The sequence below is a fragment of the Lepidochelys kempii genome, chromosome 28 (genome assembly GCF_965140285.1).
Source record: "Lepidochelys kempii isolate rLepKem1 chromosome 28, rLepKem1.hap1, whole genome shotgun sequence".
Lineage (NCBI taxonomy): Eukaryota > Metazoa > Chordata > Testudines > Cheloniidae > Lepidochelys > Lepidochelys kempii.
The window spans coordinates 4493595-4520800 of record NC_136407.1 but is presented as its reverse complement, the minus strand read 5'-3'; the positions used below and the strand labels follow the sequence as shown (position 1 = coordinate 4520800).

Here is a 27206-nt window from a genome sequence, read left to right as displayed (position 1 = left end):
TTCTTGTTTTTCGGCCATGGAGTGCATCATGACATCATGCAGAAAGTTCTCTTTAGTTCTTCACGGCTGCTTTCTAATTCTGCATAGCAGTTCAGCCAGTGATAACAAAGACGGAAGCTCGGCTCCCAAGGTCATATCTGAAACCAAAATGCAACAATTTACAGAAGCAGTCTTGTCTGCAACACACAGACCACTGATGCAGTGATTTAAAAAACAGTCCCTATGCACATACCTATCACTAACTGGCTGACCCCAGGCAATCACATGAGCCACAACTCCCCCAAAATGGTAACAGCAAGGGTAGGAGAAATCACTGTTCCAGGACCTGTACACTGGGCACATGGCTCTTGGGGAGAGAAAGCACTGTGTGTGGGGGGGGGGGGGAAGGGGGGGCGCTTATAATCATTCGTGTGCCCACATTTTCCACAGGCTGCTTTCATTGTGGAAGATATCTCGCTGCTGAGGGTGAGCAGGAAATCAAGGGTGGGTCTTCTCCAAGACTGGCATCTGCCCTGGCCCTTATGCAGCTTGCCTGTGTGCAGCAATGATTAATGCCCCCCCCCCCAGTGATGGCAGGGTGGCACGGGAAAGTTACCGTTAATGGGGCAAGAAACAAAGCAGCTCTGCCAAAGAACCTGCAGCAGCAGATTGCCCAGTATCTCCATGAGAGTTTCATGGAGATCTCTGGGGCAGATTCCTGTGAAGTAAGGGAGTCAATGAACACCCTATTCCACTGCTCAGACTAAGTATGTGGTGGTATGCACATCATACAGACACAAACCTTCCTTCTGCAACCCTCCTGCCCCCAACAACTTGCTTCCATGATTCCCAAAACCAAAGCCACTTACCAAGGGCCTTCTCTCCTGTTTCCACTTCACCAAGCTCTGACAGCTGTGACTGGCTAGCCTCCTCTGGGGTAGAGAAGAACTTCTGGCTGCATGCATCTCTCACCTCCGAGTTGTCCTCTGCGTCTGGGTCCCCCTCCGCCTCCACATCCTCATCCAAGATTTCCTCCTCCTGGTTTGGTCCACTCTTGACTGGCACATGAGCCACCGAAGTATTCACAGTGGCATTCACAGTGGAGGTGGGTCACCACCAAGTATCGCTTCCAGCTCAGTGTAGAACCAGGAGCTCTTGGGCACACCACCGGAGCGGCGGTTTGCATCCTGCACCTTGCGATAGGCGTTCCACAGCTCCTTCACTTTGACCCTACACTGCAGGGTGTCCCTGTCATGGACCCTTTCTCTCATGCATTGTGAAATCTCGCTGTAGGTATCATAATTCTGGAACTGGAAAGCCTCCTCTCCCCAAATGCTGATGAGGTTCAGCAGCTCGGCATTGCTCCACGCGGGGGATCGCTGGTGCATGGAGCAGGCATAGTCACCTGGAAAGATGCGCTGAGACCACTGCATGCGTCACCGAGCAAACAGGAAGGGGACTTTCAAAATTCCCAAGGAATTTAAGGGATGGGATTTATGGTTGGTCACCTGAAGGCAGGGCAGTAGAGTTCAAACCAATGATCAGAGAGGCGAGAACAGGGACTGTGGGACACCTCCCGCACGCCAATCGCAGCGCTGTAAGCAACTAGGGTGTCTCCACTGGCATCGTGGTGCTGTAGCCCCGGGGCAGAAAGCTCTACGCCGCTCATCAGGATGTTTTTTTTTTTTTACAGTGTTGCAACTGCACAGTTTCTGTGCACTAAGTGGCTTGTCCATGCGTACACCTGAGAAGTTACACCACCGAAAGCTGATTTACCGTGCAGAAACTTGCCAGCATAGACAAGGCCGTAGACGACTTACATAAGAACGCAAGGCTGGTCATATTGGGTCAGACCAATGGTCCATCTAGCCCTGTGTGCTGCCTAAGAGTGACCAGTGCCAGATGCTTCAGAGGGAATGAATAGAACAGGCTTGTTGACCTGCAAGGTGAAGGTCTTTCGCCTTTACCTTTATTGTTGTTGACTCCTACTTATCCTATTTTACCACACCTCCCCCAAGGTCTCTGGGCAAATCAGGTGTGAACCACTCCTTTGATACAGACATGTTCCAATCCAGCGGAATTGAGGCAGACTTTGGGCCAATGTCAGTTTGGAAAAGGCCCGCTTAACCCAGCAGGTTTCTCAAAAGAACAGTTGCTGTGAACTGCATGTAGTGTGGGTGTGTGAACCCCAAAGATATGAAACATGAAAGTAACACAAGGACAGTTCTGAGGTGGTTTCCAGAGCCAGGCCTGAGGGTTAAACAGCTGGAAGGAAAAGGGGCCTCAGGCCCTATAAAAATACCTGGTTGCAAAAAGAAAACAAAACAAAAAACAAACAAAAAAACCCCAAACAACCCAGAAAAGCTCCCATCACACATCCATCACCATTTTAGATTTTGACATCTCCTGCCTGATGTGACATCTTTGCTTTGCAAACAAGAGACCTGGGGAACTCTGTGGCTGTTCCCCTCTAACTGGATAAAAAGTTCACATCTTGTCTCAAGTAATTTTCCTCTTAACAGAAGATCTTAAAATTTATCAAAATAAATTCCATTTGAAATACAAATAATTACAGCCTATACTGGGTCTCTGTTCTCGTACATGCTATTTCTCTCACATATTCCCCCACTCTAATTCCTTTGGAGTAAGGTTTTAATTTCAGGATTAGTCACCATTTCCGATATAGTAGGAGGGGGCAGGGAGAGAACTAGAAGAAAAGCTGAATTATACTGTAACACTGAAAATTATCACAGAATCAGCCTCTTACGTTTCACTAATTAACTTCATGTTTAATTTCATTGTCGCTGGTAACAACTTATTCAAAGATTAAAAATATAAACCAATAGGGAAGTTTTGTCTTTATTCCCATTTCCACCCAGTGAGCTTTGTGTGAAGTCACATTCTACAATAACCTAGGAGCCTTCCATTTCTGTGAGTTCATTAGACTCAAGAACAAAACTAAGAGACAAAACCACAGCATGACGACTCAGCATTCATGTGTCCCGCAGTCTGAACTTGTAATCTGATACATTTCCCCATTGGCTACCATCATTTGCCCAGCATGGAAGTGCTTCTTGTCCAACAAGGCAGCCAGACTGGGACCCATAGGCATAGAATCGTTCTGAAGCAATCAGCTGTTTCTCTCTGGGGTTCATGAAACTTTGGAGCCAAATGGTAGAAGACAGCTGTTCACAATTTAATGATAGCATCCTTTAGGAGTGTGATCAATGCCACTTAACTAGAGAGCAGCGTTCTAAAAATAGTTTACCTGGGCCATAGGTCACCACAGCGTCCATCTCTTTGGGTGAAAATCAACCACTAAAACCTGTAATTTCTACCTGAGTTCTTGTCAAATCGTTGACCTTACTTGGAGTAATTTTACACTTCTCTGGGGTAGAATTCTTCACCAACCACACAACATATCAGTTGCGATAATGAGGTATAAATCCCCCAAATATGGCCTTTTATTTCTTTAATCTGGTGGCAAGGATTTAAATTAGGGACTAAATTCAGGTGTGTCTTAAAATCCCTGTAAGACACCAAAAGTCAGGAATCTATTAAAAATAGGTATCTTTCTGCAGCTCTATCACATTCAACACGGATTTCATTTTCTACACATTTGCAGCATCTCCCAGGGTGAGCGGAACAGAAATGTCAGTTTCATTTTTTCCATTTCTACCTAGCTAGGGATTGCATTTCCCAAATAATAGGCATCATGCATCTGATTTGGAAGGAGATACCTGCAGGAGTGACCTCCTGCAGTGCCTGGGTCACAACTGCTTTGGGAGCCAAATGCATGGGTATTTTGCTTAGTTACAAGTCATTTATTAGGCAATCCTCTTCCCAGCCCTTTAGAAAAAATATTGACCTAACCAATTGAACAACATGGGCGTTGGGATAGTGATGGGGAATAAGGGAATCCCTCTGACTTACCCTATCTTCTTCTGTTGTTACAGAGGGTGAAATGATCTTTTCCCCTATCCCTGCCCTGTTCCTGCTCTTTGTTATAGTTCAATATATTTTAAGTGAGGAAAATGGTAGTAAAAAATATCTGCTCTCCAGCACAACCTGAAGCAACACTAGAGCAACTAGGAATGAAACAATTTGTTCCCGAAGTGGAAACTTGATGACTAACAATTGCTTTCAAATGGGGGAAACAGTGTAACCGTGATGCTCAGGGTTTGTTTAGACTAGAAAAAGTGATGGAGTTTAGGTCAGTTCAAGAGGAAAGCTAATACAACCACTGCACCTGGGCTGCATCGGCTCTACAACTGTAATTGTCTTTTTACACCAAGATCACTAACAGGAGCTGCCGCCAACGCCATGTACAATCCTAGTGGATGTAAGGCACAGGTAGTTTTTGCCTCAGTGAAGCTTGTTGGAATCAAACCATCTGTCTGGAGTGGATGAAAATTCCTGGCTGGAGGGGGACACACTCCTACAACTCAAAACGAAAGGAGTTGATAGAAAAGATTCCAAGACTGACCCCAAAGAAGGGTGAGCAGCAAAAGGCAGAAGCAGGCAACTCATCTGGGGGAGCTGAGAGACCACGGTGAAGATGGTGCAAAGATCACTATGTGGGAATTAGCAAATGTGATTTTTTTAAAAAAAAATCTTTGGCCAGCCCTAGTCAAGGCATTTATTACAGTTCTCTCTCATGTGGATTTTATTATGTCTAATAAGGCTTGAGCTCTGATTGAAGCTTTTCCCACACGCAGAGCATGTGTAGGGTCTCTCTCCACTGTGTATTCTACGATGTGTGATAAGGTTTGAGTGCCAACTAAAGCTTTTCCCACACTCAGAACATGTGTAGGGCATCTCTCCTGTGTGGATTCTCTGGTGTGTGATAAGGGCAGAGCTCCGACTGAAGCTTTTCCTGCACTCAGAGCATGTGTAGGGTCTCTCTCCTGTGTGGATTCTCTGATGTGTGATCAGGGCAGAGCTCTGATTGAAGCTTTTCCTGCACGCAGAGCAGGTGTAGGGTCTCTCTCCTGTGTGGATTCTCTGATGTGAAATGAGGGCTGAACTATGAATGAAGCTTTTCCTGCACTCAGAGCAAGTGTAGGGCATCTCTCCAGTGTGGATTCTCTGATGTGTGATCAGAGCATAGCTCTGATAGAAGCTTTTCCCACACTCAGAGCATATGTAGGGCATCTGTCCGCTGTGGATTCGCTGATGTGAGATGAGGGCTGAACTATCAATGAAGTGCCTCCCACACTCAGAGCATCGATAAGGTTTCTCACCCGTGTGGATTCTCTGATGTGTGATAAGGTGTGAGCTCTGATTGAAGCTTTTCCCGCACTCAGAGCAGGCGTAGGGCATCTCTCCGCTGTGGATTCGCTGATGTGAGATGAGGGCTGAACCATCAATGAAGTGCTTCCCACACTCAGAGCATCCATAAGGTTTCTCACCTGTGTGGATTCTCTGATGTGTGATAAGGTGTGAGCTGTGTTTGAAGCCTTTCCCACAGACAGAGCATGTGTACGGCCTCTCTCCTGTGTGGATTCGCTGATGTGAGATGAGGGCTGAACCATCAATGAAGCGTTTCCCACACTCAGAGCATCTATAAGGTTTCTCACCCGTGTGGATTCTCTGATGTGTGGTAAGGTTTGAGCGCCGACTGAAGCTTTTCCCGCACTCAGAGCATGTGTAGGGTTTCTCCCCTGTGTGCATTCTACGATGTCTGATAAGGTTTGAGCTCTGACTAAAGCTTTTCCCACACTCAGAGCATGTGTAAGGCGTCTCTCCTGTGTGGATTCTCCTATGTCTGATATGTTCTGAGCTCCGATTAAAATTTTTCCCACACTCATGGCATGTGTAGCGTGTCTTTTTCATGTTGATTCTCTCGTGTTTAATAAGGTCTGAGTGGCTACTGAGGTTTTCCTCTGGCCTGTGCTGACTCTCACAAGTTTCTTCTTTTTCTGGGAGTGCACAACTTCCAGAATCATTTCCTTTGGATCTTCCTGATAACATTTCATGTGATTCTACTTGCTCAGTATCTTCCTGCTGGGGTTTCTCCTCATTCTCATTCACCATCCCAACACCTAATGGGAGACAGAGAGAATCCAGACATAGGTCACTCCCTGCGCCAGAGAGAAAGGAAATCTTAGAGACAGGAATGGAAAACGGAATTAACAAACCAAAGTATGTGCGGGAGAGATCAAACCTTTCCCCAGAGGAGAGAGGAAGGGATTAGTTCTGGGTCTGCATCTCACCATAAATCTCAGGGAAAGGAAGATTGGGGAGGGACCTGCTGCCAGTTGTCAGTCAGGGTACATGGGAAGCCATGAGTGACATCTGCCTCATGATTCCACATCTGCAGGGAACAATCCTCAACTTAGAGAGCTCACAAGGTCTTTGTAGGGCATCCTAAATGTTTCCTGTATTCACAGACAGTTTTTGAATTGGTTTCACCAGTTCCTCACCTTTGCATGCAGCTCTCGGGAGCACTTTTTTCTCACTGTCATGGAGATCTGGGACTCACGGGTTTTCCCCTTGTTCCAGCCATGAAATCACATCAGGTTTGGAAACTGGAAACCCTGCTCAAAGCAAAGAAAATAAGGAAGGTCCGTGGAATTTGTGGGATACCTGTCACAAAGAATATTCCATAGCTTTAACCGCAGCTCATTTTTAAGTAGTAACATCCCAAGGCCAGCTTCTTTGGCTCAAAGTGGCAGGAGAATTATTATTATAAATCATATTCATTATCTTCATGTCTAAGGGCCAATTAACAGTGGGTCCCTGTTGTGCTCGGCACAGTACAAACCCAGAATAGTAGATGGCCCATGCCATGAAGAATTTACAATCTAAATAGACAAGGCGGACACAGAACAGGGGAAGAGGTAGAACCCACCAGCCGAGTGAACTATGTGAAAGCAGAGTGACAGAGCTGATGAACACAGGCATCCATCTTGAGACTACCGTATTTAATGTTACGACTAGGGCCAAAGTTTTCTGGAAATTGCCGCTATGACTGCATTTTTTCCCGAAGTTACTCATTTCTGGAATCACCCTTCACATCCGGAATTGCTGAACAGAGGGTGGGTGTGGCATGCAGGATCACAACCCCCAGATTTCTGCCCAGAGACACCTGACTCATCCCCAGGGTGCAGAGCAGAGGTGATGTGTGGGCAGGGCACACAGGGTCATGACCCTCCCGCCCCAATTTCTGCCTAAAGACACCTGACTTTTCCACAGGGCGCAGGGCAGAGGCTGGGGGCTGGCTGAAGTTGAGACTTGCTGCCAATTTCTTCCCTCCTCATACAAGTCTGGGCTCAGCAAAACCACTGTGGAGCTTCCCCTGGGCAGGGAGGGCACTTGGTAGTCGGACGCTGGGCTCCCTCATCATGCTGCAGAGCAGACGGCACTCGCACCTGCTCTCAGCTGTGTCCACAGCACTTCTCCCCTGCACACATCTGGTTCATGCCCTGCCTCCCCAGCACACAGCTGACTCTAGGCTCTCTATGCCCAGTGTCTGGGCCCCCCCTCCCCCACACAGCTGGCTGCTGTCCCCTCCCCCCAATGCACTTTCATGCTGTAAAGGATTAGATATTGCTCATGTTTGTCAATTACTCTGTTTTCATTGCCAGCAAACACTGGCTGTGTTATGACTGTTATCTGTATATATGAGCCAGCCCTTGAAAGCATGAACACTTCACAGACTATGATGCTGAGATGGGACAGATGATACCAGGGAGGGCTCAGGGATGGGTTTCCTGTGCAATCTGGTGTGACTAAGGGGTGATGAATGCCAGATCTCAAGGCTGGTTATGCAGATCTCCCATCATTTGAAGCTTTGCCCAATGCAGAAGGGGGCAGTGACTGATTTTACCTCTTTCAGGAGACTGAAAAAGACAGACTTTTTTGGGAGAAATAGCTGAGTTTGAGCTGATTGAGGGGGCTTTTTGGGCTACAAACTGACTTGACCTGATAACCAAGAGGTAACCCTTTAAGAAAGGTTTTAATACACTTCGGAACCGATCAGGGATTCCCAAGAGAACTGATGAGGGGGCGATGGTAAATATGCATTTAGATGCTCTTCTTGTTTTATATGTTTTCCTCATAAGGCTTAACCTCTGGCCCACTGTCCTGGATCCATAGGATCTGTGCTATGCCCTGGATTTTAAAACAGTCCTTGGGACGTGCCCCTTGAGTGCGCTAGACCCCCAAGGGGTCCCACTCTTTCACAAGGATAAGCCATGCAGCTTCACCACCTGAGACTGAGCCTCTGGCTTCAAAACTCCTATTTCAACCTGTGAGCTCTGCCAGCAGGTCCAGCTGAACGACACTCCTCTTCAGAGACCGTTCCTCATTCATGCTTCAATGCACCTCAGCAAGTTTTTGCTCGCACACTGGGCAGAATTTTAAAACATAGCAGGGTTCATTAGTCAACTGAAACAAAGCATTGGAAAGTTGTTTGTCTTTGCTTCTCTATGTAGTCCAGACTGGCCAATGCCCTTAAAATCATAGAATATCAGGGGTGGAAGGAACTTCAGGAGGTCATCTAGTCCAAACCCCTACACAAAGCAGGACCAATCCCCAATTTTTCCCCAGATCCCTAAATGGCCCCCTCAAGGATTGAACTCACAACCCTGGGTTTAACAGGCCAATGTTCAAACACACTGAGCTATCCCTCCCCACAAGGCCCTTGAGCCTTGCTGCGGTAGAAAACATTTTGTTTTCCTTTCACTGTGCCTGTCCATTTGTCTTCACTCCAGTACAACTCCCTGCATCTGCAAGCCCAGTTCTTCCTGCTCCCAAAAACACAACGAGTCCATGTATGCTTCATTCAGCCGAGCGGAGATCCTCCCATGGCCAGGTGACAATTATTCCCTTGTCTCTGTCGGGTATTCCATTGATGTAGGCTGATCCCAGACAGTCCTTAATGACCCATTCACATCACCCTATGACAGCTACATGACAAAACACCTCATATCTCCTGCTCTTTCTAATCAAAGCAATACCAATCACAGAGGGAAACTGAAGTGTGTATTCACATAATAGAAGTATCAGCAGAATTCCCACCTCTATCACACACACACTGCTCACAGCTCTTGGAGAGAAAGCAAAGCACAGGAACTGGACGTTAGTCCAGTGAACACAGTGGAGAACAAGCTGCAATCCTCAAACCCTGGTCAAAAGGAGAGGCATGTGGGTCCCTACCCATAGGGAGGGGCTGGCTAGAGGCCTGATACCTGAGAGGGCATTCCTTGAGCAGACCATGGAGGAAGGTCAAAGGCTTAGCTACCTCAGAACTGTTACATTGCAAAAGCACATTTTGGGGAATTAGGAAATCTAGTGACTCAAGTGTAATAAGAGGGAGAATTAAACTCCACCAGTTTGTGGAGAAGGTTGGGAATTAAACACTAAAATTCAGGAACAACAGCCTCTAATTCTTCCGGAAAAGGAGAATGTAAGAAACAAGAACTGGGCCACGCAACCTCAAAAGGGACAGGCTCAAAGATCCAAGGAGCCTGGAGGGAAGACAGCTTGTGGCTGGGGCAGTTGGGGAGAGGGGGGACAAGACTCTCACTCCTGTTGACCCCGACCTGATTTTATGATCTATGACCTAGTCTCATGTCTTGTGGGCAATTTTATACTCGCTAGAGGAATAAAATGTCTTTATCAGAGTATTGCTTATTAGCTTGGAACATGCATAGAGGAGCAAGGAGGTGAACATAAATAAATGGGTTATTAATCTTGCTACAGTTAAGGGCTTTATATTAGGTTGAGGCTTTGTGGGAGTAGTTATGCTGAAGTCTGGGATTTACCTGAATAAGCCTAAGGAGAGAAGCCCGGGTCAGATATTTTGCACCCTCATTTTGACAAACTAACGAGTAACCACAAACAGGCGCAATACGCCACAGTATTCTGAAAGAAGGAATTTTGGGTGGGCTTTAGGACATAATTATGATGCATTTTGTGCAAGATACATCATGTGTGGTGTCATGGGAAAAGTTATGATTTGCTTAATATGATTATCCTATTTGTGTGCATGGATCATGTTTGTATCTGAAGTTATGGACATTGACTATGTATCTGTATTTCAAATATGCCTACTCTGGGTAACACCCACAACTAGCCTTTCAGGTACAACAATGAAAAAGCCAGACAGTGCTGATGGCTCATCAACAAAGACAATGGACCGTGGAAGAGCTTAGCCTTCCTGTGAATGTTTCAGCCAGCATATGAGTCATGGTTACTATGACTCAGCAGGGCATGTGACCAGACTAAATGACACTGAACTCTATTTTGATACCTGTATTTTTCCACAAACTGGACTGGGAACTGAGTTTGGAACAAATGGTTCCTACCATATGGAAAAGCTACATAAGGTGGTGTGTGACATAGAATCATAGAACAACAGAGCTGGAAGGGACCTCTGGAGGCCATCTAGTCCAACCCCTGCCCAGAGCAGCACCAATCCCAACTAAATCATCCCAGCCAGGGCTTTGTCAAGCCTGACCTTAAAAACTTCTAAGGAAGGGGATTCCACCACCTCCCTAGGGAACGCATTCCAGTGTTTCACCACCCTCCTAGTGAAAAAGTTTTTCCTAATATCCAACCTAAATCTCCCCCACCGCAACTTGAGACCATTACTCCTTGTCCTGTCATCTGCTATCACGGAGAATAGTCTAGATCCATCCTCTTTGGCTCCACCTTTCAAGTAGTTAAAAGCAGCTATCAAATCCCCCCCCATTCTTCTCTTCCGTAGACTAAACAATCCCAGTTCCCTCAGCCTCTCCTCAGAAGTCATGTGTTCCAGACCCCTAATCATTTTTGTTGCCCTTCGCTGGACTCTCTCCAATTTATCCACATCCTTCTTGTAGTGTGGGGCCCAAAACTGGACACAGTACTCCAGATGAGGCCTCACCAATGTCGAATAGAGGGGAACGATCACGTCCCTCGATCTGCTGGCAATGCCCCTACTTATACACCCCAAAATGCCACTGACCTCCTTGGCAACAAGGGCACGCTGTTGACTCATATCCAGCTTCTCATCCACTGTCAACCCTAGGTCCTTTTCCGCAGAACTGCTGCCTAGCCATTCAGTCCCTAGTCTGTAGAGGTGCATTGGATTCTTCCGTCCTAAGTGCAGAACTCTGCACTTGTCCTTGTTGAACCTCATCAGATTTCTTTTGGCCCAATCCTCTAATTTGTCTAGGGCCCTCTGTATCCTATCCCTACCCTCCAGCGTATCTAACACTCTCCCAGTTTAGTGTCATCCGCAAACTTGCTGAGGGTGAAATCCACACCATCCTCCAGATCATTAATGAAGGTATTGAACAAAACCGGCCCCAGGACCGACCCTTGGGGCACTCCGCTAGATACCGGCTGCCAACTAGACATGGAGCCATTGGTCACTACCCATTGAGCCCGACAATCTAGCCAACTTTCTACACACCTTGTAGTGCATCCATGCAGCCCATACTTCTTTAACTTGCTGACAAGAATACTGTGGGAGACCATGTCAAAAGCTTTGCTAAAGTCGAGGAATAACACATCTACTGCTTTCCCTTCATCCACAGAACCAGTTATCTCATCATAGAAGGCAATTAGATTAGTCAGGCATGACTTGCCCTTGGTGAATCCATGCTGACTGTTCCTGATCGCTTTCCTCTCATCTAAGTGCTTCAGAATTGATTCCTTGAGGATATGCTCCATGATTTTACGGGGACTGAGGTGAGGCTGACTGGCCTGTAGTTCCCAGGATCCTCCTCCTTCCCTTTTTTAAAGATTGGCACTACATTAGCCTTTTTCCAGTCGTCCAGGACTTCCCCTGATCGGCATGAGTTTTCAAAGAAAATGGCCAATGGCTCTGCAATCACAGCTGCCAACTCCTTTAGCACTCTCAGATGCAACGCATCCGGCCCCATGGACTTGTGCACGTCCAGTTTTTCTAAATAGTCCCGAACCACTTCTTCCTTCACAGAGGGCTGGCCACCTCCTCCCCATGCTGGGCTGCCCAGTGCAGTAGTCTGGGAGCTGACCTTGTTCGTGAAGACAGAGGCAAAGAAAGCATTGAGTACATTAGCTTTTTCCACATCCTCTGTCACTAGGTTGCCTCCCTCATTCAGTAAGGGGCCCACACTTTCCTTGGCTTTCTTCTTATTGCCAACATACCTGAAGAAACCCTTCTTGTTACTCTTAACATCCCTCGCTAGCTGCAACTCTAGGTGTGATTTAGCCTTCCTGATTTCATTCCTACATGCCCGAGCAATATTTATATACTCATCCCTGGTCATTTGTCCAATCTTCCACTTCTTGTAAGCTTCTTTTTTGTGTTTAAAATCAGCAAGGATTTCACTGTTAAGCCAAGCTGGTCGCCTGCCATATTTACTATTCTTTCTACACATCAGGATGGTTTGTCGCTGTAACCTCAATAAGGATTCTTTAAAATACAGCCAGCTCTCCTGGACTCCTTTCCCCCTCATATTATTCTCCCAGGGGATCTTGCCCATCAGTTCCCTGAGGGAGTCAAAGTCTGCTTTTTTGAAGTCCAGGGTCCATATTCTGCTGCTTTCCTTTCTTCCTTGTGTCAGGATCCCGAACTCGACCATCTCATGGTCACTGCCTCCCAGGTTCCCATCCATTTTTGCTTCCCTACTAATTCTTCCCGGTTTGTGAGCAGCAGGTCAAGAAGAGCTCTGCCCGTAGTTGATTCCTTCAGCACTTGCACAAGGAAATTGTCCCCTACACTTTCCAAAAACTTCCTGGATTGTCTGTGCACCTCTGTATTGCTCTCCCAGCAGATATCATGATGATTGAAGTTGCCCATGAGAACCAGGGCATGCGATCTAGTAGCTTCTGCGAGTTGCTAGAAGAAAGCCTCGTCCGCCTCATCCCCCTGGTCTTGGCCTCATTCCCCACACAAGAGAATTCCTGGAAACATCTGAGGAACAAAGACTGAACTGGGGGAAGTACTGGTGTCAGGGTAAAGGGATTTTTAACTTGTGTATGGAAACTTGGTGGACTGCTTGTATGATCAGTCAGTGTGAGAAATTGCTAATTCAAATTCTATCCATCTAGTATGTTAGACTTAGTTTGAGTTTTTGGTTATTTGCTAAGTAATCTGTGTTAGGCAAGAGTTAGAAATTTTGTTAGCATCTGAGTCAGAAACAGAAACATCAGAGGTCCAATGACACTAACAGCTGTAAGTACCTGATAGTCTGCATGGTCAAATGTCCGCCCAGTAACTCGGCTCTTAGAACAGAACAAACCCTGCAAACAGCCCTAGGATATCTGTGAACACTCATGCCCCACCCCTTCGCCTTACGGGTAGTCATAGATAATTGATGTAATTAAAATCGTGTCTATGCATATGTTCTGCTCATGTCAGTATCACGTTAAATGTTCTCTCTCTCTCTGAAACAATGTTTGTCTCTGTACGTATAAGATATATGCAAATGGCGCGATGAGGAAAGATACATAATTGGTCACTGTGACACTGCACTTTTGAAGCTGTTTATCAGCCTTCCCGGGACTGTGAATAAATGTGCCTGCTTGATTCTTGGGGAAAAGCATCTCCTTGCTTCCCAGTTTGGTGCAGCAAGCAGGGTGTGATCAGGAATCCTTGGAGAGTTTCTCACAACCAGGGATACCACCTCTAGTGCACACCTCGGTTTGGCGCTCCCCAAGACACCCTTTGCACCCCTTTTTAATACGAACCATATATAGGATGCACAGACGAGAGGACTGAATGGGATTGTGTTTGTGGCCAGGGTTTTCGGTATTGCAGCCTTCGTCTACAGCAAACCAAGTATTCAGCACCAGAGTGTGCTTCAGTAGCGTTGAGTACAAGGGAGTGCTCGGTCAGTTCCCCTGAAGTGCCGATTGAGTGGGTTTCAGGAAGCGGGGTAACAATGTCATATGACTTGCCCCAGGGTGTATCGATACCCTCTACGAAAGGGAGAATCGTTGATTTTATAGGAGGAAAACATGGGAAGGTTCAAAAGACTATGGCAAAGGATGGATGGAATGAGGGTATGAGTGTGAAGGATAGCATGTTGTGGTGGTCTGGTCAGACAAAAGGAAAGTTAGAGAAAGGAATTGTGATACTGTACCGTGAATATGAAAAGAAGTTACGGGAATTGGAAACACTCCAAAAGACTCTTACATCAGAGGTGAACCAAAAGACAGATTTAAACCACAAATTAAGTGAGCTTCAAGCAGAAAACAATACTCTAAAAGCAAAAATAAAAGAAAGCAGCTCCTCCGCATGTCGTATTGCTGGTAGCATACAACAGAAGGGTAATCTTACTGACTGGTTCAGGCAGCAATACGGATAAAGACCAAAATGAAATCAATTGGAAACACCTTGAAAAACAAATCCAGGATTGGAACCCAGCACTCACGATGAAAATCTGGGATAATTGGTCTCCTCCTGCTCCTCCTCCTCCTCTTTAACCCAGACTTAAGTGCCAGCGCTCCCCTGGCTCCCCCCAAGTAACCATTCGGTGGTCAGGGCCAGCAGACAATAGAGTGGCTCATAATACTTATAAGTACACTCCTCTCAACACAGAGGAAATGAGGGACTTACTGAACGATCTCTGGTTTCAAAGTGGTAGCTGTGTTAGTCTGTAACAGCAAAAAGAATGAGGAGTCCTTGTGGGACCTTAGAGACTAACAAATTGATTTGGGCATAAGCTTTCGTGGGCTAAAACCCACTTCATCAGATGCATGGAATAGAAAACACAGTAGGAAGATATATATATCTTCTGAGGCCCAGCAGTTTGGCAGTTTGATGGGCTGGATGGCCTCTCACTGAAGGCTGCCAAAAGCCCAGCACATGGAGTAGATACAGGGTGGCTTGGGGAGCAGGAAGCGTGGCAGCATCCCAGAGAGCACACCGAGAAGGGAAATGGAGAGGGGACGAGGGAGCACTGAAGTGAACTCAGCACACATCCTGAAGGCCATTGGCAGAAAGTTGTCCCCTCCCAGGCCTATGGGGGTTAGACAGTGACACAGAGATCCCTTGGCAAAGGGTCACTTGGTCTTTGCCAGCAGCTCTCACCTGAGAACTGACAAACCCATCACACCAAACATCTCTTGGAGGATGATCATGTGGGGCGTCTACAGAAGCTCAAAACAGGTCATGACTCATAATGACTGAGAGATCAACGAATGGGGTGCATGTAAGGAACAAAGCATTTATATTGAAAATCTACTATATGGACTTGGAATGGAAAATAAATCATGGAGAGGTAACAGGCCCTGGGATTGGCCCATCCACCCAAGAAGAGAGCTGTCACTCCTCACTAGTCAGCTGGAAGGTAATGCAAGGCTCAAGTGAGCAGCCTTGCTCCCTCCCAAATGATCAATGGAAAACAATCAGGGCACCACCAAACAACTGAAATTGGGGTGGGGGGGTTAAAGAGAAGGGGCTAGAGCTTAGAGTTTCTCTGCCACACAATAAGGGGTGGAAGCGAGGGAAGACTGGTTGCGGATAGTTGGAGGGGTGAGGAGGTTTGGGGTATTGTGGGGGGCAGAAGCGGCTGGGACTGGGTAACCTGGAGCTGGCAGTCTCCCTAAGGGACACTTGCTCCTCCTGGGCCCCTTCCACACCCTCTTGTGAGTAGAGAATGACCACCCTGTCCCTACCTCCAGAGGCAGCCGTGTCTCAGGACTCTCCCAAGTTGCACCCACTAACTCTCTTCCCATTTGGGGTATAGCTCAGGGCAACAATTTCCCACCAAGATGAACCCAGCTGGCTGTTCTGGTGCCATAGGGGCCTCTGGTGGGTGACAGGCAGAACCGCAGCACTTCTCAGGCAGAATGTATTTTCTTCATGCCAAAAAAAAAAAAAAAAAATTCTGCACTGGACGTGAATTCTGTGCATACGCAGTGGCACAGATTCCCATATGAGTAACTCACACCCTGCACAAACATAACCTGCTCACTCCCATCTCTTCTCCCTGCATCTCTGAGTCTCAGAGCTGCTACTGCTTCTGCTGCCGCCATTAATGCACACAGGCTTTCACTCCCATTAGTGCTGGAGAAACCCAATCCAGTTACAGGACTGAACCCTTATTTTCCCATCATATGGGACAGTCTCAGCTGAGGCGGAGATGGGGGGCGGGGAGAGATACAAAGGGAAAAGAGTTGTTGTAGCCATGTTGGTTCCCTGGATATCAAAAAGGTATTTTTAATTGGTTCTAAATGAAATTCCCTCACCCACCTTGCCTCTCCATGAGATCTGAAAGTAGCAGAAGGAAACAAACAGGAAGACAGAGCTCCAGAGTCTAAACCAAACATTTTCAAGCCCCTGGAAGAAACTACATTTCCCTTCTGCTCCAGGTATGCTTGTGTCCTATATGAGGGACCACCCCACTCCTCTCACAGAAGCAAGGGGAGACTGCAGCCAGCCCCAGATGGTTCTTTCCCAACCTGGGATGTGTGTTGTGAGGAAGTTTGTGTATGGTGGATGCATGGGCTGGGTCCCCAGACAACTAGAGCCATCTGCAAACTGGAAAGACAGCACAGCATGGGGGCTGTGGTGGCACCTCTAGAGCTGGGCCTCTGCCCCCTCTAGATCCCATGGCAGGTGGCTCTGGCAGCATCAAGTGGGTCCATCACTGCAGGGGAAGGTTGGGATAGTGTTTGAGAGTGGGGTGAGGATTGTGGGGGCATGGGGCAGTCCATGCCCAGGAATGGGGGATTGAATTCACCTCCCCACCCCCTGTAGAGCCCAGCAACTAGAGATTTATCCAGTGAAGTGAATTTCACAATGGGTGACTTTGAGCCAGCTACTAAAAGATCCTTGTGCCTTAGGTTCCATACTGGCCAAAGGAGATTACTAGTACTCCCCTCCCCAGACTCCTGGGGGCAGGCAGAGATAATTAGTGGGTTTTGGGAATTAGAAGATGTAAATTCACTAAGAACAATGATATTTTTTTATTATTAAATCCCCAGACACCCACCAGTCCCCATCCTTCCTCTGATGAGCTATAAATATGTAAGGGACTCAGCTCCTGATCCTGCAGTGAGTTTCCGCCCCTCCCCCCATTCTCTAGCAGCACTTTTAAGAACAGGCCACGGAAACATGTAAATACCTTGAACCAAATTCCAGAAGCTGCTGAGCATGGACAAGTTAAAATGAAACCAAGGTTCTGCCTCTCCAAGGACCTGGCCCCTAGCGCAAAATAATATTCTGAAACCGAAACTGCCACTTCATAACTGATAGCATCTTATTTATCTACTGATTTATGGGAATTACCAATAAAAGAAACAACACAGTGAAGTTGAAATCCTGAAAGATCTCATGTCTTTACAAAGCAGTATAATCTAATCTGGAACTTTATACACTAAAATGCCTTATTCCTTACCCTATCGCGATTGCCTGGTGTCACTACAGGAGGAATTACGGTTGAGTGCCTTAGCTGTGAATTTCCATCCCCTACTATATTGCAATTGCTGTTAAGTGAGTTTGGCAAAATTCATTTTCTCTATTTCTTTTATTTTATTATTTCAATTGATATCGATATTTATATTTAAGCCCTTTTTTCAGTGTTTACAATTTCAATGTTCAGAGTGGTGGGAAGTTATGAGGGTTGTCAGGCAACAATTATGTAATTACAGTAAATGCTGAGATTCCAAAGCCAATCTTTATAACTGTTCAAACACAAATTGTCAATGTAACATGCAAAATATACAGCGTAAATAATCTTAAATCAAACTCAACTTTCTCCAGAAGTATTTCTGTATTTTACCTATATAAATATTTGTTTGTCTGTGTGTGTACAGTGAAGTCAACATTTACTGCAATTTATTAATAAAAATCCAATCCTTTCAAGCATAATTTTAAGTAACAAAGTACTTTAATTCTTTCACTTCCTAGACTGTAATGCTTGCTTTGAGGATAATTACACCCTCCCTGTGATGTATTTGACTCTCAGTACCATAACCCCATCATGATGTAGCTCCTGTCTGGGAGTTCTGCTGAGGTCACTGGCATTCTGATCAGAAGGTGACACTCTGACACATGAGGGAGGGTGAAGGATGACACAACATGGAGGCCAGCAGGGTTGACAATGGCCCTGCAGAGTGTGGGAAGCAAACTCCCTCTCAGCCTCTCCTCTCTCCCATCTCCCAGAGTCAGTAATGCTGATAAATCGTTCCATGAAACCTAAAGAGCCCCAGTATGTGAGACAGTGATTAACACAGGTGCCTTAGGGGCTGCAGCACCAACCCCGTCTGGACAAGGGGGACAAAGAACTGCAGTAGAAACGGGTTAGGCTGGGAGAGGGCACAGCTGATGTGGGACTGGGAGCTGAATCGACCAGGAGGCCAGAACTCATTGGGGGCTGGGACAAGAAGTCAACATGACTGGGTAAAGGCACTTCTGTGTATTTCCCCCTGTTTACAATCCTTCAATTTATTTAATTTAGAAACGTTTCATTCACAATTAAACACATTGGAGCTAAGCTACATTGATGCATTTCCACTTGCATGGTACCATTTTAATTCGGTGCTTAATCAGATGCTTCTGCATCACAAAGCAATCAATAATTGGTGTGCTTTCATTAGTTAACTTGACTGTGTGCTGTGCGTCGCTTTAAAAAAAAAGATGATGTGAGCAAGTGTCAAAATTTCAGGCATTAAGAAATGGAAATTAGGTGTCAGTTCATCTCTAATGCATTTATCTCAATTTTAATTTCAGTTTTGAATCTTGAAACCATGTTGTTTAAACAGCATTAGGGCCTATTTGTATAATTGTTTGCAAGATTCGATATTGTGAACCAGAAGTCTTAACCTTTTATTTTGAGATCAGTAAATGCAATCCAGCGCACCACTCCTGAAAGACTACAGCCCCTAGCCGGTGACATGCTCCCTAGAGAGCGAACACCTGACGAGCCCTTTCACCCTAAAAGCCCTTTTGGCTCTTTGACATTGCTTCATCCACCCCACCAGAAAATGCTATAGGTAGCCAGGTAATTACAGCATACCTTAGCTGGTCAAACTATACCTAGTGATGTGCCAAAATTCATATGGTTCTGTTTGGTTTATCTTTCATTCAGCTTTGCAATTATTAGATCCTATTTAAAAATTGTAACTGAAATAACAAAAGCAAGTTAACAAGATAGTGGCATCGGGCACAGGTTGGGGTAAAACAATAAAGGGAAAGAACTGACTATGTAAAAAGGATCACCACAAACTATCAGAGCCCCAGAACCCCATCCAACTGAATCCACCTCAGCCAGGAATATCAAGCTAGGCCACTGAAAGATCGCCCATCCCGTCTGGCAGTGAATGCTGCATGTTCCAGATGGAGCTATGGTGTGTGCATCTGCTCTATTGATGTGCTGCTTTGATATGGAATATACCATGGCCACAGGGAGCAGATGCATGGACTCCTACAAACAAAATCCCAGATAGCCCTCCAACATTCCATCCCCTCCGCCACCTCCACACTGTCTGCCATCCCCTCCCCCATCTCCACATGGCCATTCTCAGCCTATTGCTAACAGTTCCTTCCAGCCTTCAGCACTATAATAAATAAAACATGGTGTTACAAAAGTTAGATCATGCCAGAGAAACCCGATCTCGTTCTGTGAGAAGGTAACTAATTTTTTGGACAAAGGAAATGCAGTAGCATCTGGATGACAGGAAGGCATTTGATACAGTTCCACATGAGAAACTATTCATTACATTGGAGAAGATGGGGATATGAGAAATGAAAGGTTGGTAAGGAATTGGTTACAGGGGAGACTACAAGGGGGGTCATACTGAACGGTGAGTTGTCAGGCTGGAGGGAGGTTACTAGTGGAATTCCTCAGAGATTAGTCTTGGGATCAATCTTATTCAACATTCTTATTAGTGACCTTGGCACAAAAAGTGGAAGTGTGACACAAAGCTGGGAGGGATTGCCAATATGGAGGAGGACAGGCATATCATACAAGAAGATCTACATGACCTTGAAATCTGCAGTAATTGAAATGGAATAAAAATTAACAGAGCAAAGTTATATACTTAGGGATTAATGACAAGAATTTTTGCAATAAGCTGGGGACTTATCAGTTGGAAGTGACAGAGGAGGAGAAAGACCTGGGTGTATTGGTTGATAATAGAATAATTATGAGCTGCCAATGTGCTGCAGCCATGATATGGGTTAATGCAGTCCTAGGATGCATCAGGCAAGGTATTTCCAGTAGACACAGGGAAGGGTTAGTATTATTATACAAAAAGAAAAGGAGGACTTGTGGCACCTTAGAGACAAACACATTTATTTGAGCATAAGCTTTCGTGAGCTACAGCTCACTTCATCGGATCCGATGAAGTGAGCTGTAGCTCACGAAAGCTTATGCTCAAATAAATGTGTTTGTCTCTAAGGTGCCACAAGTCCTCCTTTTCTTTTGCGGATACAGACTAACACGGCTGCTACTCTGAAACCTATTGTTATACAAGGCACTGTTGAGACCTCATCTGAAATACTGAGGGCCATTCTGGCCTCCCATGTTTAAGAAGGATGAATTCAAAGTAGAACAGATGCAGAGAAGGGCTACTAGGATAATCCGAGGAATGGAAAATCTACCTTATGAGAGGAGACTCAAAGAGCTTGGCTTGTTTAGCCAAACCAAAAGAAGGCTGAGGGGAGACAGGATTCCTCTCTATAAATACATCAGAAGGATAAATACCAGGGACGGAGAGGAGTTACTTAGGTTAAGCACCAATTTTGGCACTGGAACAAATGGATATTGGCCATCAATAAATTCTGGCTTGAAAATAGGTGAAAGTTTCTAACCATCAGAGTGAAGTTTCGGAACAGCCTCCCAAGAGAAGCAGTGGGGGCAAAAAACCTAACTGGCTTCAAGACTGAGCTCGATACATTTCTGGAGGGATTGGTATGATGGGACTGCCTACAATGGCATGTAGTTGATCTGCAACTGCTAGCAGCAAATATCTCCAAAGGCCGGTGATGGGACACTAGATGGGCAGGGCTCTGAGTTACTACAGAGAATTCTTTCCTAGTTGTCTGGCTGCTGGGTCTTGCCCACATGCTCAGTGTCTAATGGATTGCCATATTTGGGATGGGAAGGAATTTTGCCCACAGACAGATTGGCAGAGACCTTGGGGTTTTGGTTTTTTGGCCTTCCTCTGCAGCATGGGGCACGGCATGGATCATTTGCAGGTTTAAACTAGTGTAAATGGTGGATTTTTTTTGGTAACTTGAAGTCTTTAAATAAACATTTGAGGACTTCATTAACTCAGCCAAAGGTTAGGAATCTATTCTAGGAGTGGGTGAGTGAGGTTCTGTGGCCTGCGACGTGCAGGAGGTCAGACTGGATGATCATGATGGTCTCTTCTGGCCTTAAAGTCTGTGAGTCTATAAACTGTGCTTTGCGTTGCACAGACACAGATGGAGATCAGCACCCCCATTGTGCTGGGCACTGCACAGACAGAGAGGGACAGTTCTTGCCCCAAAGAGATCACAATCCAAGTAGACAATGGGTAGGAGGAAAACGGAGAGGGGCTGTGAGTTCCGCAAGGTCAGTGACAGAGCCAGTATCTGCTGAGCCCCGTCACCCTCAGCTTGGAAAGGTCCCCAGATAACACTGTATTAGGCTGCAGGAAGAGGTGGTTTGTCCATGGATGCACAGGCTGTCTTGGCATGGCAGCTAGGCTGCAGTCCCTGCACACAGCTGGGGGTGTGTGTCCTGGGTCAGGAGAAGTCAGTGTCCAGTCCTGTGGGGCTGTGCTCCTGGCTCATATCTCCAGCACTCACTGCTGCCCAGAGTGGATAAAAATTGTTTTGATTTAAATCAGATTTTTTTGTAAAATGTTTTTGAGGTATAAACTTATCTAAAGATAGTTTTAATTAAGATACATTGTAGCTCAAAGGTCTCTCATCATGGAATAGGGATTATAAATTCTAATTCTATATTATGAGACAATATATTCACATAATGTTTAAGAAAAGTTTTGTAACTGAGTTCCAATAGTTCATGGATTAGGAACGCAATCTTATGGGGTTCCACAGGCTTCTGTATAGATTATTTAGGTTAATCTACCTACCCAATGGGACTCAGTGCTCAGTCTAGATGATACCATCAGAGATGCTTAGTTTTGCAGTTCTCAAACCGTGGATGTGTGTCTCCAGAAGTAACATGCTTCTTAACAGCAAAAATGTTTTTAAATAAATATATAGAGAGAGGTGAGAAATACCAGACCTCAACTCTCTTGTCCCCCTGCAAATTTGTGTATACACAGAGTCAATCCATTACCACTCGCTAAAAGTGCAAAGTTTCAAAAAGTTCAGTGAACAGAAGATTGTTGGGGACGGAATAGATCCGGACAAGGAGAAGAAGTCTGCAGATAAATGTGAGAAGAAAGGGACATATGCTTCTTCTGTTAAAATATTATATGTTTGCTCTTGAAGAAAAAACATCCAGAATACTTAATGTTATTTTAGTTAAATAAAACAATTTAAATGTCTGTCTGGTGAGGATCTCCACCTAATACAGCATGGCAAGAAAATCCTCCAAATATTAATTAACCTGTTGGAGATAGTTCACCTCCCAATGAGTTCGTAAATATCTAGTTCAGTTACCTTTGGTAAATGAAATAACCAATCATTCATTTTCTGATATAGCTGTAAAAATAATCTGAAAAGTTTTCAAAATAAATCACGGTTTAAAAATGTATAGTGTGTACCTTCTAATAATGAAACCTACATCTATCTCAGAGTTATGAAGAATATGTATTAAGATTATAACAACCAACAAGAACTTTTATGTAGAGAACCACGATTAAATCACTAGTCAGGAAGACTCTATTTAAATCAAATCCACCCTGCGGCTGCCCCTCCATTACCAGCTGCACTGTTCAGCCAGCCCCAGGCCTCAGTAAGGTCACTGTCCCCCACCTGCCCTCGAAAGCCTTCGAACTGGGACATGGTGCACCAGTGCCAATCAGAGTGCACTAGTGTAAATTCTGCCTATACTAAGGGTTTGCACCAGTGCCTAAAACACCAGCGTAGCAGAGACCTTCAGTACCTGAAACAGCAGTATGATGGCACTAGAACTGGGATCTATTTCTAGCTCCGTTACAGACAGCCTGGGTGATCTTGGACATGTAAATTTTTCTCCTCCCAACTTTAGTCTATTTACGCAGCTGCCCACTCACTGGAGAGAGAGGAGACCCCAGAGCTGCTCACCACTAAAATCTGTGTGGGTATCACCAGAGCTAAGGTAGTTCAACTCTGGAATAGTCTTACAAGGCTGACTTCTTTTTCTCTGGAAGTTTTGAAGAACAGGTAGGACAAACCTTTGTCAGAGATAATCTGCACATATTTGGTCCTACCTCAGCAAAGACAGCTGGACTTCATAACATCTTGAGGTCCTTTCCAGACTGACATTTCTATGATGCTATTCAATATATACATATAAAAACACAACATACAGAAAGATGCCCACCACAACATAACGTCAGGCAACTCAGGAAACAAAAACAACAACAACAAAAAACCTACACTCCAGAGCATAAAATGACAATACAAAGGAAAAGAAAGCAACACAATGCAAACTAACACACCCTAAAGTACACAATGAAAAAGAGCTCAAAACAAACCAACACAACACAGGCACCAAAGAAGCTGAGGTAAAACAATGCACCATAAAACTGTGCAACTTGACATGGTGCATCACAGTTCCAACAGCTCAGAATAGAACATGACACAGCATGTCATAAATATAAAGGGAAGGCTAAATACCTTTAAAATCCCTCCTGGCTAGAGGAAAAACCCTTTCACCTGTAAAGGGTTAAGAAGCTAGGATAATCTCGCTGGCACCTGACCAAAATGACCAATGAGGAGACAAGATACTTTCAAAAGCTGGGGGGAGGGAGAAACAAAGCCTCTCTGTCTGTTTAATGCTTTTGCCGGGAACAGAAAGGAATGGAGTCTTAGAACTTAGTAAGTAATCTAGCTAGAGATGCGTTAGATTCTGTTTGTTTAAACGGCTGAGAAAATAAGCTGTGCTGAATGGAATGGATATTCCTGTCTGTGGGTCTTTTTGTAACTTAAGGTTTTGCCTAGAGGGATTCTCTATGTTTTGAATCTAATTACCCTGTAAGGTATCTACCATCCTGATTTATAGAGGTGATTCTTTTACTTCTATTAAAATTCTTCTTTTAAGAACCTGATTGCTTTTTCATTGTTCTTAAGATCCAAGGGTTTGGGTCTGTGTTCACCTATGCAAATTGGTGAGGATTTTTATCAAGCCTTCCCCAGGAAAGGGGGTGTAGGGTTTGGGGAGGATTTTTTGGGGGGAAGGACGTTTCCAAGCGGGCTCTTTCCCGGTTATATATCTGTTAGACGCTTGGTGGTGGCAGCAATAAAGTCCAAGGGAAAAAGGAAAATAGTTTGTACCTTTGGAAAGTTTTAATCTAAGCTGGTAAAAATAAGCTTAGGAGATTTTCATGCAGGTCCCCACATCTGTACCCTAGAGTTCAGAGTTGGGAAGGAATCTTGACACAGCACAAAAGAGAATTATTTCAATGTAGGCATGGAAGGGATCTTGAGAAGTCATCTACTCAAGCCTCCTGTGATGAGGCTAGTTGCAAGTTGCAGTGGGGGAGGTTTAGATTGGATATTAGGAAAAACTTTTTCACTAAGAGGGTGGTGAAACACTGGAATGCGTTACCTAGGGAGGTGGTAGAATCTCCTTCCTTAGAGGTTTTTAAGGTCAGGCTTGACAAAGCCCTGGCTGGGATGATTTAACTGGGAATTGGTCCTGCTTTGAGCAGGGGGTTGGACTAGATGACCTTCTGGGGTCCCTTCCAACCCTGATATTCTATGATTCTATGAGGCAGGTCTAAGTATCTCTAACCTGGTCTTAAAAACCTCCAATGAAGGAAATGCCACAGCCTCTCTTTGAAGCCAATGCAATGTGAATACAGGCCACAACACCACTGTACACACATAAGCTGGGCTTGGGGTTAAGGGGAGAGGCAAGGATTCAAATAATCTGGGTTCAGATCCCAGTTTTGCCCCAAATTCTCCATGCAAACTTGAGCAAATTACTTCAGCTCTCTGAGTTTCAGCTTCCCCATATGTAAAATGGAGAGTAGCCTCCCATTATTTGCCTGTTTAGCTTTTGAGCTTTTCATGGCAAGGACTGTCACTGGGGCATATCTACACTGCAGTTAGACACCAGCAGCTGGCTCGTGCCTGCTGGCTTGGGCTTACACAGCTCAGGCTATGGGGGCTGTTTAATTGTGGTGTAGATGTTCCGGCTTGGGAGCTAGCCCAAGGTCTGGCACACTCCAACCTCACAGGGTCCTACAGCCTGGCTCCAGCCCTAGCTCAGACATCTACACAGCAGTTAAACAGCCCCTTCACCTGAGCCCTGTGACCCTGAGTCAGCTGGCATGGGCCAGCTGTGGGCTTTTAATGGCAATGTAGACATACCCTCGGTGTCTGTTCAGCAACAGTCACAATGGGGACCCCGATCTTGGTCACTGTCTGTGCAGAACCCTGCAGAACAAGGGGCCTGACCTCAAACAGGGGTTACAGGCATTACAGGATCCATGATTTTCTTTGGGGTCCCTGCAGCACCAGCCAAAATGTGGGGCCAGGATCTCTGTCAGGGTCCGTGCAGTGCCTGGTACAGCGGTGGGGGGTGATCTTCATCAGGTTAAGTGCAATGCCAGGCCCAACTGGGACACGGATCTCAGTTGGGGTCTCTAAAGTACCCAGCACAATGGTGGCCGCAGTCATGCACTGCCTGGCACAAGAGGGCTGGATCTCAGTTTTACCTGAAACAGTAGGGTCTTATCTCACTTGGGGGCTCTTCAGTGCCTGGCAGAACAGGGCCCAGATCTCAGTTGGGATCTCTGCACCACCTGGCAGAATAGGGCCACGCTCAGTAGGAGAGGAGCCCTGATCTCAGTCAGACACCTGGAGAGAAAAGTGGGAAGATTTTCGAGAATTTGATATCAGTGTTTCAGAACGGAGGAGAAAATGGGGCACAAATGAAATATTTGCCACTATAAGAGAGAAGCACCAACATCTGGGGAGATTTTATGCCTCTATTCAACAGTTCAAGAGAAAGGAGGGGAAATTTGAGGGGATTATACAGCGCTATTAAAACAACAACAGAGTGGGATGGATTCTTCTTGCCCCACACTCACATGGCCGGCAGGGAGCCCTGGGTGATGTGGCTTTCACAGGGGAAAGGAGTGGGGCTGGAGTCAGACGGTCACTGGCTGTGGGGTCTGGGAATGTGACTAGCCGGCGGTGTCTTGGGGAGGCTGCTGGGTTGGGCAGGGTGGGGGCAGGGAAGTAGTAGGGGCTGGGAAACCTGGGACTGGGCCGTCTCCATCTGGGGCACTTCCCACAGAATGTCAGGGTTGGAAGGGACCTCAGGAGGTTCCCCCCTAAACCGGGACAAGTCACTGCAGGTAAAATGGGGGGACCCCCCCCCCAAGGCGGAGATTTGAACTGGCCACGCGCGAAGTGGGGAGGAAACGGGGTCGGGGGGGGGCAGAGCCCGTCTCAGGGAGGTGGGGGAGGGGGGGGTCACCCGGGCTGCTGCTCGTCGCTGCCGGGAGAGAAAGGGGGCAGGGCGGGAGCGGGGGGGGCCCGGTAAATCCGAGGGGATCTCAGCCCCCCCTTTCCCTCCCCGCCCCTCGGGGGGCCCCGGCTCTTCCCCCCCCCCGGCCATGTCCGGGCTGCGCCGACATTTTCCCTCCGCCCCTTTCCCCAGGTCTCCCCCCGCCCGGCCCCACGCAGGGACCCCGGGGGGGCTGGTCCCCCCCCCGGACACTGGGGCAGCGTCACCGCCCGGCCCCGGGGCTCGCTCCGGTACCTGGAGGCTGCAGCTCCGCAGCGGGGCGGGCGGAGCCCGGGACGGCCCCAGGGCGGCTCCGGCGGGAGCGGGGCCCGGCGGGGTGGATGAAGGTCTCCCCGGCACAGACCCTTCGGCCCAGCCCGGCCCCGCAGCCCCGGGGCGCAGCAGCTGGCCCGGCCCGGCCCCCGAACCAGGGGCTCTGGGAAATGCAGCCCCTGCGAGCTCTGCCTCTGCGCATGCGCGACCCCCCCCCCAACCCCGCGATCTGCGCATGCCCGGAGCCGGGAAACATGGCGGGGCGGGGTCACAGCTCTCCCTGCACTCCTCTCTGTGGGCGGGGCAAAGACAAGGGCTCGAGTTGCACGAAACCCTCCTCCGCCTCTGGGAGAGGCTCCAGCGGCCGCGCGCGAGCCAGGCAGAGCCGCAGCGCCCCGCGCGCCT

General features: G+C 46.7%; 1 protein-coding gene across 7 annotated transcripts; it reads right to left on the bottom strand.

The window, feature by feature from the left end:
- LOC144929959 (uncharacterized) lies at positions 1–27036 on the bottom strand. Of its 7 annotated transcripts, none has more exons than XM_078850950.1 (6): positions 26784–27036; positions 25732–25873; positions 6405–6518; positions 6195–6295; positions 849–6062; positions 1–137 (listed from the first exon to the last, which is right to left on the bottom strand). In XM_078850950.1, the coding sequence occupies exon 5, from the start codon at positions 6013–6015 to the stop codon at positions 4606–4608; it is 1410 nt and encodes a 469-aa protein (XP_078707076.1). In that variant the 5' UTR covers positions 6016–6062; positions 6195–6295; positions 6405–6518; positions 25732–25873; positions 26784–27036; the 3' UTR covers positions 1–137; positions 849–4605. The 7 variants fall into 7 exon arrangements, with proteins under 7 accessions (XP_078707076.1, XP_078707075.1, XP_078707077.1 ...); XM_078850949.1 differs by having other exon boundaries at positions 849–6023; XM_078850951.1 differs by lacking the exon at positions 6195–6295.
- Between the last annotated feature and the right edge of the window lie 170 nt (positions 27037–27206).